The 14,168-nt window shown below is 53.0% G+C and overlaps 6 protein-coding genes across 6 annotated transcripts; 2 read left to right on the top strand and 4 right to left on the bottom strand.

Annotated features, from left to right (window-relative positions):
- Positions 1-267: 267 nt before the first annotated feature.
- On the bottom strand, positions 268-2,065 carry PG997_000651 (uncharacterized protein; the record flags this gene model as incomplete). The annotated part of the gene is made up of 4 exons (XM_066804966.1): positions 268-867; positions 954-1,109; positions 1,219-1,604; positions 1,867-2,065. 4 exons carry the CDS (start codon positions 2,063-2,065, stop codon positions 268-270), a joined length of 1,341 nt encoding a protein of 446 aa, XP_066674739.1.
- Positions 2,066-3,479: 1,414 nt separating this feature from the next.
- On the top strand, positions 3,480-4,109 carry PG997_000650 (uncharacterized protein; the record flags this gene model as incomplete). The annotated part of the gene is made up of 1 exon (XM_066804965.1): positions 3,480-4,109. One exon carries the CDS (start codon positions 3,480-3,482, stop codon positions 4,107-4,109), a length of 630 nt encoding a protein of 209 aa, XP_066674738.1.
- Positions 4,110-5,411: 1,302 nt separating this feature from the next.
- On the bottom strand, positions 5,412-6,526 carry PG997_000649 (uncharacterized protein; the record flags this gene model as incomplete). Its single annotated transcript, XM_066804964.1, has 5 exons — positions 5,412-5,453; positions 5,529-5,924; positions 6,017-6,139; positions 6,228-6,367; positions 6,439-6,526. The coding sequence occupies 5 exons, from the start codon at positions 6,524-6,526 to the stop codon at positions 5,412-5,414; spliced, it is 789 nt and encodes a 262-aa protein (XP_066674737.1).
- Positions 6,527-7,241: 715 nt separating this feature from the next.
- On the top strand, positions 7,242-9,010 carry PG997_000648 (uncharacterized protein; the record flags this gene model as incomplete). The annotated part of the gene is made up of 5 exons (XM_066804963.1): positions 7,242-7,411; positions 7,477-7,546; positions 7,619-8,586; positions 8,682-8,848; positions 8,925-9,010. The coding sequence occupies 5 exons, from the start codon at positions 7,242-7,244 to the stop codon at positions 9,008-9,010; spliced, it is 1,461 nt and encodes a 486-aa protein (XP_066674736.1).
- Positions 9,011-9,411: 401 nt separating this feature from the next.
- Positions 9,412-11,375, bottom strand: PG997_000647 (uncharacterized protein; the record flags this gene model as incomplete). The annotated part of the gene is made up of 3 exons (XM_066804962.1): positions 9,412-9,583; positions 10,086-10,599; positions 11,147-11,375. 3 exons carry the CDS (start codon positions 11,373-11,375, stop codon positions 9,412-9,414), a joined length of 915 nt encoding a protein of 304 aa, XP_066674735.1.
- A 1,301-nt stretch (positions 11,376-12,676) lies between these two features.
- PG997_000646 (40S ribosomal protein uS12) lies at positions 12,677-13,672 on the bottom strand. The gene is made up of 3 exons (XM_066804961.1): positions 13,549-13,672; positions 13,116-13,379; positions 12,677-12,934 (listed from the first exon to the last, which is right to left on the bottom strand). Exons 2-3 carry the CDS (start codon positions 13,372-13,374, stop codon positions 12,756-12,758), a joined length of 438 nt encoding a protein of 145 aa, XP_066674734.1. The 5' UTR covers positions 13,375-13,379; positions 13,549-13,672; the 3' UTR covers positions 12,677-12,755.
- Between the last annotated feature and the right edge of the window lie 496 nt (positions 13,673-14,168).

Here is a 14,168-nt window from a genome sequence, read left to right as displayed (position 1 = left end):
AATGAAATACCGGCCTGGTGCATAGCACTGCCAATCGTATTCGACATAGTGCTAATAAGATCATCGCTGGGTATTAGTGGCGCTGAATCATGTATCAAGGGGGTATGGTGTGGTGTGCTCCTGGAAGGGATGAGCATGCCTTGGTGGAGGCAGTGCTTTATTTCCAGCAGCCTTCTGCGTCCCTATTAAAGCTCAGTCGCCCCGCTCCTTAGGACCGACATCAAGGAATCTCAACCAAAAAAAGAGCGGCCTGCGCCTTCGCGGTCTCTATTTCTGCTGGGCATTTCCCGTAGATCGTCGCCCGTTGGTGCGTTCTCCGAGTTCCAGTTCCTCGACGGCGCCGACTTTCTGGTACCCCTTGTTTCGCAGCTTCCGCCTCTTGACACATCGTACACAGCAGACGCAGCTAACGATTGTGAAGATGATGGCCACAATCACTTCGGCCACCACCTCCATCCAGTGTATGCCGAGCCAGGCCCAGAGCCAATCGTCGCCGGCGCCCCACGTGCCGCCGTGACCGCCGTGATTGAAGAATACCCATGGGTCGGCGCCCTCCCGGCCGTCCATGAGCACTCGGTGCAGCTTCTTCCAATCGCGCCCCTCGAATCCGGGGATGGTGCCGTCGTCGCGCAACATGGAGTGGTACTTCTCCCAGATGGCCGTCAGGTACCACTGGCCGCTGTTGTACATGACGATAGCATACGGCATAATCCAGTTCCAATGGTAGGGGATGAGGTTGTCGGTCATCATGACGAGCCAGGGGTGCTCCTTGTGGCCGCCGATGATGTTGTTGCTCAGGGCGCCGAGGCCGCCGTCCGTCGTCCATATGGGGAAGTAGCGAAGCGCTTCGAGACTTTCTTCGCAGCCCTATACCCATCGAAACACCGTCAGCGATCATTCTTATTGCAGTCGAGAGCGCACTGCGCAGAAAGCGTTCTGTTTCCCCAACTTACATTATCGAGATCGAGATAGATACCCCCGTAGTATCGAATAAGGAAGTATCGCATAACGTCGACTCTTTGGATCGGATACTTGTAGCTATCGTACGTCGAGAGAAACCAGTTGTAATTGTCTTCGATGAAGGTCCGCGAATCCTCGGTATGCCATAGCTAATAATCCCACAGAGCAGCCGTCAGCGGGTTTCGTTTCTTGCGATGGATGTCCGAAACACCCAGGTCTTCTCCTTAGTCTCGGGCGTGCTTCAATGGCCAAACGTACCTTGAACTCCCATCCCGGGTTCTTGTCGACGCAGGTCTGTCGCATGCGCGCCCAGTCCTCGGGCAGCTCGTGGTTGCCGGGTTCAGCCCAGTTGTGGAAGATCTGGTGGATCATCTGGGGAACGCGGGGCGCGGATCGTCGGAGGCATTGTGCAGCTGGAAGACCTGCTGCTGGGTGATTTCGATGCCGGCATGGGGGCCGAGCTTGCCGAAGAGCTGCGCGAACGCAAGGAGTCGAACAATGATGTACAGGGCCAGGCTCACGAGCGCCACCCCGACCAAGACGGGCAGCGCTCGCCTCGAGCGCAGCTGCGCTAGAGGGAACATGGCTTGCGTTGTGGTGGTGGTGGTGACCGTAACCTAGTGGGGGGGTTTTGGGCTTGCGACCTGAGTCACGTTTTACGGCAATGGCGACATCAGATATTACAACAACCAAAAGAAAGAAAAAAAACTGCAAAATAAGCCAAGAAGCAGAGTGGAAAAGATGCGAATTGGCCTGGAAATGAGTGACGGAAGCTTTGCTAAGAGTAAACAGACGCGACAGAAATTCGACGAGCGGAAAGGAGGTTCACGTAAGACGGGACTAGCATGTGGAAGGGTACACGCTTATTAGATAGCCGACATAGTTGCCAAGCTGCCTGGAGCCAACAGTAAGCTGCTGGCTGGCCCGCCTGGTGCTGGGCAGAGAAGCGACGGCAGGCAGACAGGTTGACAGGCCTAGAATCCTTCGAGAATAGTGGACTGGACAGAGGAATAACCTCTCGAGCAACCAAGACCATTTGGGCCATGATCAACGTCCCATGGAATACTTCAGCCGCAATGGGGCAGCACTCAGGCGCTGATGCCATTGGGACGGTTGTTCCGGTTATACGGCGCATGCAGCGAGCACCTACCAGAGTGCATGAACATCCCCAGTGGATGGGGATCTTGGATTGAAGATTGTATTGCATGCGTTTCAAGGAGACTATGATGTAAGTCTATACGGCGAAAGCTCTCTCCAATTGTTTTTGGTCGATACAGATATTTGTCTGTAGTTTCCAGCCAGCAGCATCGACGACGAAATGTTCAGTATTCCAGGCACCCATCCACTAATGAAGAAATGGGACGACTGTGACAGCAAGGTCCACTTGGCTGTGCCCACTTACCCAATTGATCAAAATAGGCATTCGCTAGCCGCTCTTCCCAATAAACCCCTGTAGACAAAAAAACCATACAAAAAAAACCATAAACTGCCACACCCATCCGCAATTCAACAGTAATACAATGTTGATCAACGGAGAACCTGTCTAGCCAACAGCCAAGCTTTGCTGCCACTGCCCCCTTAACGTATCGAATATGACATAATGGCACTTCGGCCTATTGGTGATGCTCAAATTTGAACACGAGGTTGCGGCGAAACCCCTACCAATGAGTTACCATCACACAAGTCATCAACCATGTAGGAGGGGGCGTAGCAAGCGGCACAGCAAATTGACCCCGCAAGCGCTCGCCAAGGGACCAAAAGGACAGAAAGCAATCAACCCCCTACAGATGGCCAGCCAGAATGGTTGCAGATTGGCACGCATGAGAAAGCGCGCAACTTGTCTTAGGGAAAGGCAATAATGCATGGTCTTCATCAGGGAGATACTAAGGAGACAAGACTCGTCCCTTGAGATGCGCGCTCGTTGCTTGCTTGCCACTTGCCAGTACAATGGCAAAGTATGGCATGGATCGACTCGTCAGTCAATCAATCAACTATGGCTGGCCGAGTCCAAAACCTTCTCGGGGAACGATTCCCAAGGCACGCGACGGACTGTCAGTCCAGTAGTACACTACAGTTTGAACCGTTTTGAGCGGTTTGGAGGCATATGATGGGAATAACATGCTCGCTGTGGGTTCTTGCGTTTTCTGCTCGCCTGGATTGGCCTCGACTTTAAAGTTAGGAGGAGGAAAAGGACAGCGATGAAATTCTTCGAGGGAGGGAGAGAATCCCACTTGATTAAACAGGTCAGCGGCTTCTGGCTAGATGATACACTTGCGCCTTCACCTCTGCGACGCCCTTCGCCATTTAAGGGGCTGGGTTCAATCTAGCATCAACAACACCACGCGACATGACACTATGGAGACCGACCAAGCAGTCCAGCAGAGCTCTCTCCCCTATACCCCCTGAGATACGTCTATTGATTTGGAAGGAATTGGCCTCGATACCGCGGGTCGTCACCATTGACTTCAGCCGAAACGCACACTCTGTCCCCCCTTTCGTAGAGATCGACGGTGTCCCCTATGCGCAAACACCTGCACTGTTCCTCGTCAGCCGCGAGACTCGACAGATTGCATTGGAGACCTACCGCATCCGCGTCTACCTGCAATCGTGGCCGGGGGGCGAACTGGCTGTTGACCGAGCACGACCGAGTTCTCCTGAAAGACATCGGATGGGGCTGGCACACGTACGGATGGGGCTCTGGGAAGTACTTCTTCAGCGGCGGCACGCGTGAGGACTTTCGCCCGAAAGCCAAGAAGGACCAGCCGCGGCACCTCGTGTACAGAGTGATCACCAACTTTGCCCAAGGGCCCCGTCCTTCCGGGCTGCCAACGGAGGAGGAGCTGCTGTCCCAGTCGTGGGCGGACCTCGATAACGAAAGGAGAACCATTGCGAGGTACAGCCTGCGGAAGCTGATGCTCAAGCCGGCGGACCATCGACTGCTTCCCGAATACCTCGACGAGTTGAGCGAGCCGCGGGTCACGGTGCGGACAGGCGCTGGCGACCCCAAGGACTATTTCCTGCTGGAAGAGGCCTATGCTGCGGTGACTAGGGTAATTGAAAGGCCGAAGAGCCGTTGGTGCTCCTTCTTGGACTGGTTCAATATTCAAGAAAGAATCGAGCGCGGGCTGGGCGACTCTATCCCGCCGTGAGAACACTCGAGGCGGTGGCATACCTGGCTGGAAAGCAACATTTCCAGATGGGAGCATTCCAGAGCAGATGAATGGGTTCATGATGCTTTGCGATATTTCTCTACGATGAACTAGGAAATTATCCCTTACCTATTTATTTGACGCTCCTCGGCATGTCAATTACTACCTGCTGCCTTTAGGCCGTATCGCAAACATCCGTGCTTGATATCTTAGGCTATGTATGCCTTACGGTAGATTCCCAACAACATCGTACATGATAACGCCAGCTCCTGTGCTTATATTTGCTGTTTGATATCGCATGCATGCGTTTCAACCCATTCTATCCCATCTTTACGTCCTGGGGTGCCTTTCATCTCCGCCTCTTACATGCCTTGTCACGGAGTTTCGAGTAGGCCGCATATAGCCTCTTTTGGTATACGCCAGACTTCTGGAGCAACTCCTTGTCAGCCTCTTGATATTTCTTGTACTCTTCATCGATCTGTTGGAGGAGGTCCGTCATCAGGGTGCTTATAGTCATCATCGTAGTTGAGGTGAAGGTAGAAGAAGCGAGAAAAAGAATGGGATGGGCTTCGTATTTGAAATACTCAGAGGAGAAGTTCTAGATGTTCATATACAGCTCAGGTTTTCCTCGATGCTCAATATTCAGAGCCCACCCACAAAACGTTATTTGGTGGAAAAAGCGCCGCATGGGCACGATGAGATTTCTCTGAAGGTTACGAATATGGTTCTCGACTTGCACGGTACGTATGATGCTTGTTTTCTGGCCATCCAATCAAACGGGGTTGTGTGGAAGCATCTTATATTTGCAGCCTACACGATTCTGGGAAACCACTTCCGGAAAAAGGGGAAGCTGAGTCGAGCAGCGTCCGCGACTAATCTAGCATGCAGTCCATTCTATATGCTGAGCTCAGAGAGCTTCCCCTGGTGTTCCCAGCGTGTATAAACAGCCCAATTCCAATCATAACATAACCGGAGAATGATGTACGAACCCCAGACAGGTAAACCTCCTTGGCGCTCCTTTCTATTCTACCCCTGAATTCGTGCGGGGACGCGGAGGCCGCTCCTTTTTCTTCGTCCCCAGGTTCCGGTATTAAGTAAGCGAAACGAGAGTACCATCGTACTTGACGTCCAGTTGGTAGTTCTTGTTCAGCTGGTTTATCATGGCGAAAAAGGCAAGGTTCTCTGTTGGCTTGGATGTTAGCTCTCTCTGCAACAGTCAACAAGCGGGGAGGGGACAAAATGGGCTCACCAGCGTTCTCCGCGGACTTTATTTCATTGACGTTCGCCCATCCATAGCTCCGGTCACCTCTCATGTCCATTGAAGCTCCGCACGTCACGAGGTGGCTGATCTGCAAACACGGACTCGTAGTCAGCATCAGTCTTTCCACAATTGCACATGGAAATAAACAGGGGACTTACCTCGTGTACCAGGGTCATCTCGGTGGTGTCGAGAAGGTCGACTGGCTTGAAACTCTTGCCAGTTCTCTTGAACTTGTGCTTGATGCGGCTGAACAGCGAAGGGGCGAGGGCCTTCTGGACTCGCTTGGCGTTGAACGTGACGTCTTTGTCGATGGTATTCTGCAGCTTCTGGGGCTGGAAGGTGATGGTTTCGGACCAGCGAACCGGCCACCGCTCCTGGTTCCCGTCGATGATGGCGGGGCACGATACCGCCAGGAGGTGGGTGCTGGGAAGTTTGAGGTCGAGGATCATGTTATCGTTCTTGATTGGGCAGTACCGCGTCGGGTCCCACCAGGTGACGCTGCCGTCGACCGGGGAGTTCTTCCAGATGATGTAGTCCGGGTTGCAAAAGAGTTCCTGCGAGAGGGAGAGGGAGAGGGGCTTGGTTAAGATGAAATGGCTTCGAAAAATGATAAAAGAGTAAAAGAAAGGGGGTGTTTTGGGCTTACCAGGTCGGATTGTTCCCGCTCGGAATTCTTCCACCACTCGCTCCGGTTATCGACATCAACGAGCACGTACTGGCGCATCGCGTCGAAGCGGCCTAGCCCATCGGCATAGTAAGCGTGGCCTGCCTGCATATGAAGACCTCGAAGCCAAAAGCGGGAACGTACTGTAGAGATTCATCAAGGTAGGAAGGTCGTCTTTGCCGAACAGTCTAACTACCAGGTTCATGAAGGTTTCGTCGGGCCTGTTGGCAGGGGTGGGGTCTTCGATGTAGGGCTCGAGGGGGTTGCAGATGTCCGTGGCCCATTGTTGGACAGTGTCCATGTAGCCCTTCACAGAATTGTATAGGGTTCCGGCTGGAGAAGTGACGATGGTTAGTATGAGGGGCCTTTGATAATTAAACAAACCAACAAGGGTAAACACGTACAGCAGCTGATCCTGTCGATCACATATCGCCCGGCACCCAGTACTCCAGCGATGTACTGGAGGTACAGAAGGACTATTCCGATTCTCATGGTGAAGTGTCGTGCGGTCTAAGTTGTGGGCGTGGTGAAGGAGGCTTGGATGGACAAAGTTGCGTAGAGAAGCCAACAACCTAGGAGCAGATTCTGTTGATCATTATATGTATTCTGAGTGATACATGTGCTCATTGAATGCATTGTAGTCTTTCTGGGCCTGAATTAGCAGGTGTGGCGTGCTGCTTTGGGATGAATCATAGTTGTTGATCATGGAGAGCAGTCAGTGAAGGTTCTGAAAAGCAATGTCGCAAGACTTCTGTATTTGGCATCTATTCTTCGGCGAGTCTGCATTGTTGCGTCAGGTTGACAGCTTATTCATATGAAGGCATAACTGGCTGGCATTGCAGATGTCAGAAGTTGTGCGTTTCGATCACGATATTGAATATATAATTGTATTGACGGCCGGTCCATGACTTTGCTGTAATGGTATTGGCTATGTCCTTCTTTCATTTGGAATTCACGGGTCCGTACATGGGATGATTGATCATTATGATCGTGTCAAATTCAGTATTGTATCAGGAAGGAGCTGAAGTATTCTTCGAGCCTCTCTTGTATTATTGAATACTTGCAACACACTGGATAGCAGGGTTTATATAAGTATGGAGAGATCTTTCCCCATGGATCACTCGAAAGGATCTAACTTGCCCCACGCCTCGCTTCCAAAACACTGTGCAAGAACCATCCCGAGACTACCTCATCATCGACGAGCATCATGTCTCCTTCCAAGATGCTTTCCATTCTTCTCTCATGCGTCCAGCTGCATTATGCCTGGGCAATATCGCCTACTCCCACAATGCCCCTTGTTCCGATCCATGCCATCACCCCGACCATGACAGGCCAGATCGGTATCAACCCCGTTGACATACCCCCGGTAACATCGCTGTAGGTGGCCACCGGAAACCAATACAAATCTGACACAGTCAGAAATAACTAATATGATCCGGTAGCTTGGCTCCCATTGGTGATGACCACACTTATTTGAGCGAAATTGTCACGGACAACTTCACGTCGACCACGGTATGTAGCTGGTGGCTTCCATACATACATCTGCTCCGTCTTTGCTATCGACTGGCCGACTGACTGACGCAGTGGATTGCCGCCACCACCGACTTCGGCACCGCCACCATCAACATCACGAGCAACGGCGTCGTGCAGCCCACCACCATCCCCGAAGGCTTCAAAGTGACCAACAACACCAACGGCCTGTTGGAGATCACCTTCAGCCCCTACATCAAGGACCTCATTGGCAAATACCTGCCCCAGATCCCCAACTGCCAAGCCTTGATCGTCCGCGACGACGACGACGTCAACGCCAACATCCACCCGGAGCGCCGCCGCCGACTCCTGCTGAAGAAGCGCGCCGACGCCGCCCTGGCCACGGCCTGCGCCCGCCGACGCGGCGGCCGGCTCAGCCAGCTCCTGAGCGAGGACGCCGAGTGGGGCCGGCAGATGTCGCGGTTCGAGAGCCAGGCGATCGTGGCGTCGGGCCACGACGCGGCGGCGCTGGCCGAGGCCGGGCAGACGATCGCGCTGCTGGAGGAGGAGACGGTGGCCGAGATCCTGATCAACGAGATGGCCATCACGGACGCGGCGCTCGGGGTCGCGGCCGAGGTCGGCACGCTCTTCCTCGAGATCGCGGGGGCCATCTCGTTCCTCTTCGGCGTCTACGAGATCGCCGTCGGGCTCTGGAAGGTCCAGAGCAACGCGCAGCCCATGAACATCTTCAAGCCGTTCCGCACCTGGGGCGCGACGGCGACGGCGACGGCCACGCCCTCGCCCACGTCCGTCAGCAACTGCCCCACGGCGACGGACGCGCCGCCTTGCGTCGGCGACCGCTGCCAGGGAAGTCCCGACGGCGTCTGCTCGGCCCCCGACTTTTACGGCTGCGTCTGCCTCGACACCGGGAGCATGATTGGCGACCCTTCCGTTTGGGGCGAAGACTTCGAAGATGTTCAGGATCTGATCTATTCGTTCCAGATCCCGCAGCCCAACATTCCGGAGTGCGTGGCGGATACGACGGATGATACCTTCTCTCTTAGCGACAACGAGTTCCAGCTGTATGTTCCTCATGACCCCCTTTCTCTTTCTATTTCGCTTTCCCCCCTTCTCTTGGTTGCTGATGCGCTTGCTAACATCTGATATCGTAATGCAGAGTATTCAACACCTTTTGCTATAATGTGGACGGCACCATCAACAGCGATGCCGATAACTGTTTTCCGACGAGCACCCTGAGCATCCAGATCATGTTTGACAATAACGGTACCTCGAACGATTGCAGTATGCCCTGTCATGACGCCTTTGACGGGCTCAGAGACCAGTGTACGTTCTGTATTCCCCATCCAAATCTCAACACAGCACTTCTGGAAGATCAGAAAATGACTGACCAAAGTAACAGGCTCGTACGACTCTCATACCAAGTACAAGGTGGGATTCACAGAAGTTACTTGTGGCGTCGCCCAGTACTCTGCTGGGACGTGCTAGGGTTGGAGAATCTCGAGTGGCGTGTCCGTGGCCTATATGCTGCACACGGGAGAGGCTCTGGTGGTATGGAATGGGGATTTACTCCGGACGCCTGAAGTCGAAACGAAATGCGGCGAGAGTTGCAGCTCCTAAGTGTAGAAAGTACATAGTGCTGCTGAGTCTGAATAGCATACGTTTCATCTACATAATCCTGTAAGCTATCCTTCCTAGCTGGAAGTGCTTGGAAATCCCATGATGAGTGTTTGCTCTTGAGCTGTCAGTAAAGAAAGGGTAGCCAAAAGTCTTACACTTCCGCCCACCCTTGCGATCACTTGGTTCTCCTATCTATTGCTATGAGTATCATGTTATAACTTGAAAGCCACATCCCGGTGTTGAACACTAATATAACATCATCATCATCGTCAGAACTTGGAAGAGGATTGTAAGATAACTTGGGAAAGTTCTTTTTCAGTCTTGAGGGTACCTCTTGTGCTTTCGCCGAGTTCGACACCTTCAAATGGAGGCCCATTAGCCGCGGCCATAACCTTCTGGGGCTTTCGAGCGGCTCCGACGCCATTGCCACGAGTCGTATTCCTTTAGGACGGTTGTTACTGGGATAATGGCAATACTCAGCGACGGCGCGGCGTTTTATCCGAGGAATGAGACCGAGAAGTCTTTGTAGAGCGTGGCAGCAGTAGGTGGAATCAATGAAAGGAGTCAAATGCCTGAGGTTCTGTGTAAAGTACCTAATGCAGAAAGTGGTAGAGTAAGTAGATTCGGATGCCTAAATCTCAAGTCATTGTGTAATACCCGCTCTTTCTGATCGCAGTTGCCAAAACATAACATCTATGTTTACAAGACGCAGCACTTGCCCGAACGAGTGGCCCACGGTTTATGTTCCCTGAGAAATCACTATTTGGCAAAACAACAGCCAGAGGTCCAGTCATCGTCGCAGCCCTTCATTCATGTACAGCATCAACTTCTTTCTGATCAACCTACCACCAGACACTTCATTGTACAAGTCTTGCACTGTTCCAACACCCAATCACATCGGAAGTATTCGCCGCCCGCGACGTCATGGACGTGAACTACTCACGCAGGTGGGAGGACATTGGTTTCATGGTACTCGTGCCACCCTTGCTCATCGAACAGTTCCTCGCCTGCGCGACCACCGAACACAACGCCTTCCGCTTCCGGACCATCAGCCCCAACCACACCGTCTTGGCCGTCGCCTTCTTCTACCCGGGTCTCTCCTACGCCTGCGGCCGCTTGTACCTCTGGGCCGACGGACTCCAAGACCGACAGGCGCGCCTGAGCCGAACCGCGAACAGGGCCGGTCTCCTCCACAACCGCCACCTCTCGGACGACGCCAAGGCCGCCCTGCCCAAGTCGCCCCGCGAAATCGGCATCATGAGCCCGCAGTTCGCCCCGGCCTTCTTCGCGGCGCTCGCACTCAACCTCCGGACCAGGCAGCTCGACCTCTCGCTGGCGACCTGCTATCAAGTCTGGGAACCGCACGGAGGCGTTGAACGGACCTTGTTCGGTTATTTTCGAAGGGCCGCTACGTCCACCGCTATACTCGGTGCCCTCGCAATCCACGCAGGTAGCACCTTGTGGGAGTATAAGAAGGAGGCGGACAAACACCACGAGCGGACTTTGTAGGTGGGGAACTCAAGTATGATGGCAAATACGGTTTACATGGATAAAGGGGAGAAGATTCGCATTGTAAAGTAATCGGGGGCTCCGGAGTATGTCTAGATGTTGGTATACAACGCATACAAACATACAAGATTTGAATCTGCTCTGATCGCCACCCCTTTCCTGTCGTCCGATTCCGTTTCCGCTAAATCAGTTGCACTCGCAGTCGGATAACCCTGTTGTCGATGAACCACTTTCCTCCGAGTAAACTACAGCTTCAATCGTGAAGCCGTGTTGTCGTAGCACGTGGAAGTGTAGTTGGTTGTGCACCCAGCTTCAAAGCAGCGGCCGCAGACGGGCATGGAAGCCAGGCCCCAGAAGGGGTAGAGATCGCAAGCTGACTGCCCGCGTTGCCAGTCGACTGGGGGAATTTGAATTCAGCGCTTGATTTCCCCAAATCTCAGATTGACCATGACACGTAGCACCCCTCGAAGTGTCTGTTGGTTGTTATATACTTACAGCAGCCGGCCTTTATGCATTCGTCCCACACCACCGACGTGTCGTCGCATCCGTAACCGCACCCTTCGAGACAGCATCGCGAGCCGCCACCCTCGGTATCTGTACACTGCGAGCAAGTTGCGTCACATGCTTGCGCGGACCTTGGGGAGCCCATCGCCGCAGCATTGGCCTGACCGAGCCAGAGGAGCCCCAGAACCCAGAAAGAGATCGAAGAATTGAGGCCACGCATCTTTCTCGTTCGACAATTACTTCTTAGTTTGTAATTCAGTCTTCGTGTCAACAGTTGGTAATCGATTGAGCCCGAGATGACATGTAAAAGTGACGATCCAGAATGACGGCAGACATCACCCCTTATGTGCACTCCTGAACACGGCCGCCAATTGCGACCACAAACATCGCAAGGCAGGGCCCGAACCTTCTTCTTCCATCTGCCGACGATAACCCTGCAGAAGCTCATCTATTATTAATTAGCTTTGCTTCTTGGCAATATCTACCTGGGTGTTGTTTCGGCAACGTCCAAATAGCCGGAGGAGCGAACAAAACAAGATACAGCAACGCAACACGACGTTGCAGAGATCATCTCTTTCCGAACCACGTGCGATGATGAAAGCAACATCATCGAATTGCCTGATTGGCATCCGTGTCGCCGTTATCTTCTGCTCCTTCTTGGTAGCTTGGCCTGGGCCCATGTTGCAGCAAGGCCGGGTAATTTGACCCAGGACGAAAGCAACACCAAGACCAACCCCAAATATCCAGCCGCAATGTTAAATATTTGACCTTGTTTAGATCGTTATCTATTGGTGGTACAGACAACCTCCACGTACTGCAAATCGCATGTGATTTTACTACGAGGAAACGTCGTTGTCCATTGCGCATGTGCTGGTTCTTGGCTCCCGCTGTTGATCCGGACGGTTTGGGCTTCATTGGAGCTAGTATCTATGCCTCCAGTGTGATGTAGGTTACTTCGCCGGGTTAGGGTCTTCGTTTACATTGCCCAAGACCGAAAGGAATTGACGAGTACCATCCGGAGCGCCCGCCGGTGATCCGCGCAGGCCCCGTGGCTGGGCCGACATCTAAGTCGTATGATAGCCATGCTCGCGCGACACTCAGCTGTTCTGTATCGACTTCCCGCGGCCGACAATGGGAATGACGGACTACTAGGTGCGAGACCGAAGCCATTCACTCAAAGATCAAGATTTATTACATGTTAGGGACGTGTATTGGGGGAAGACGAGCACCCTGACAGTAGTCGCGGTTCTGGCCGTAGCGTCGAGCACGTCGGTCACCGAGCATACTAGATTATCAGGGTACCATGTCAAAAGATTATCCATTGCCGGCTAACGCCTGTGACTGATCAAACGTGCGAAGCACCTGCATAGTGTTCTTGGCACAGATGACTCTTCGTCAAATGGTAAAGCGGGATCTCTATTTTCGGATCTCGTCCACCTATGTGAGTGTGGGTGTATCAAGGACCGAACCCTCTGATGCCAATGGAAAAAGCAAGGCAGCCGTTATGACTCCATAATTCCCCAAATGAATTTGCCAGTCCTTTTGCGTTCGCTCGTATCGTCGTCCCCCGAATAATGCATTTCCGTAGCCAGTCGATCGCTTAAGAACGGGGCTTCTCCTTCTTCTCCTTCCACAGGGCCAGCAGACCGACACCGGACACCTTGACGACCTTGAATCGCACACCGGGAATATCACCCTTGGCCTTGCCCTTGCGACCGAAACCGGCCAGGAGGACCTCGTCGTTCTCGTCAACGAAGTTCAAGCAACCGTCATTGGGGACTAGAGAGAGGGAAATCGGTCAGCACGAGTTCATGTGGCCATTGATGGGGATATCCATCAATGTCGCCGTAGATCCAGAGCAAGTCGGGTCATGTGTGCGAGTGTTCGTCGTTCGAGACGCCCCACACCACACGCCACCTTTGACTTTGGAGGTAGAAAATCTTTCGAGGGGCAGACGTACCGAAAGCAGTGACCTTCTTGCCGTTCTTGATGAGCTGTACACGAACGCACTTTCGGATAGCGGAGTTGGGCTGCTTGGCCTCGACACCGACCTTCTCGAGGACGATGCCCTTGGCGTGGGAGGAGCCACCGAACGGCGAGGACTTGAAAGCGGTACCCAGAGCACGCTTCTTGTATCCCAAATCGGCCCAGCGCTGGTCCTTGCGGTGCATGCGCAGCTTACGCGCAGCGTTCAATCCTCTAGGCTTTCCCTTACCCATGATGGCTGTGGACGAGACTCGAAATTAGCGGACTGGTTCGTAGGTGAAGGTGAAGATCTTCTGTGCGACGATTGGAGTGCGGGATGTCGTGTTGGATCGAAGTAATTCGTCGATGCGATCGCGAATGCAATGGGTAAAAGGTGAGTGCGCCTGGGTGGGAGAGGAAAAACCTACCGATTTATGACTGTGATCGCGGCGGATGGGTGCTGTTGTCGATGTGAGTATGTCGAAAGGGTTCCGCTATCTGCAAAGTTCGCGAGGTTGAGAGTGACAAGTTCGACAATGGAAATTAGCTGGCCGAGGGTTTTCGACCCTAGATCCGAATTTTGAAGTGCGGCAATCAGTATCTGTGGCTTTAGTGTGGCTGGGATTTTCAACCCCAATCCAAAAATTTGTGGACAGCCACAGCAAAAAGCTTGGGCATGCCACATGTGCCCCACCAAACCCCAACGCACCTTGCAATTGATGCATCCTTAGCAGATCGAAGTCGCTTGCATCTATCTCTGATGGTGCACCACACAATTTCACGTAGTTGCAACCCGAGGGCCATGTCACAGATAGCATCACATCTCGTTATCGAAGATACTAGTTGACCAATCTGTCGGTTGCCAAAGTCTATTCTCTTATGAAGCTATCTCGGCAGAGTCCATGTACAGACAGATGTACAGAGTTACCTTGTCGATTGACGCAATAGGTCCAGATGGCAGCAGATGGTAGGTGCTGTAAGCAAGTAATCTTGACTCCCCTAACGCGCAGCTTTCCGCCTCAACACCCCAAATTCAGCCTTGTCCCGA

This window comes from Apiospora hydei (assembly GCF_038363865.1).
Source record: "Apiospora hydei strain CBS 114990 chromosome Unknown utg000002l_segment0_segment0, whole genome shotgun sequence".
NCBI classification, from domain to species: Eukaryota; Fungi; Ascomycota; class Sordariomycetes; order Amphisphaeriales; family Apiosporaceae; genus Apiospora; species Apiospora hydei.
Note: the sequence above shows the minus strand (reverse complement) of the source record. Positions and strands in the feature narration are given on the sequence as shown.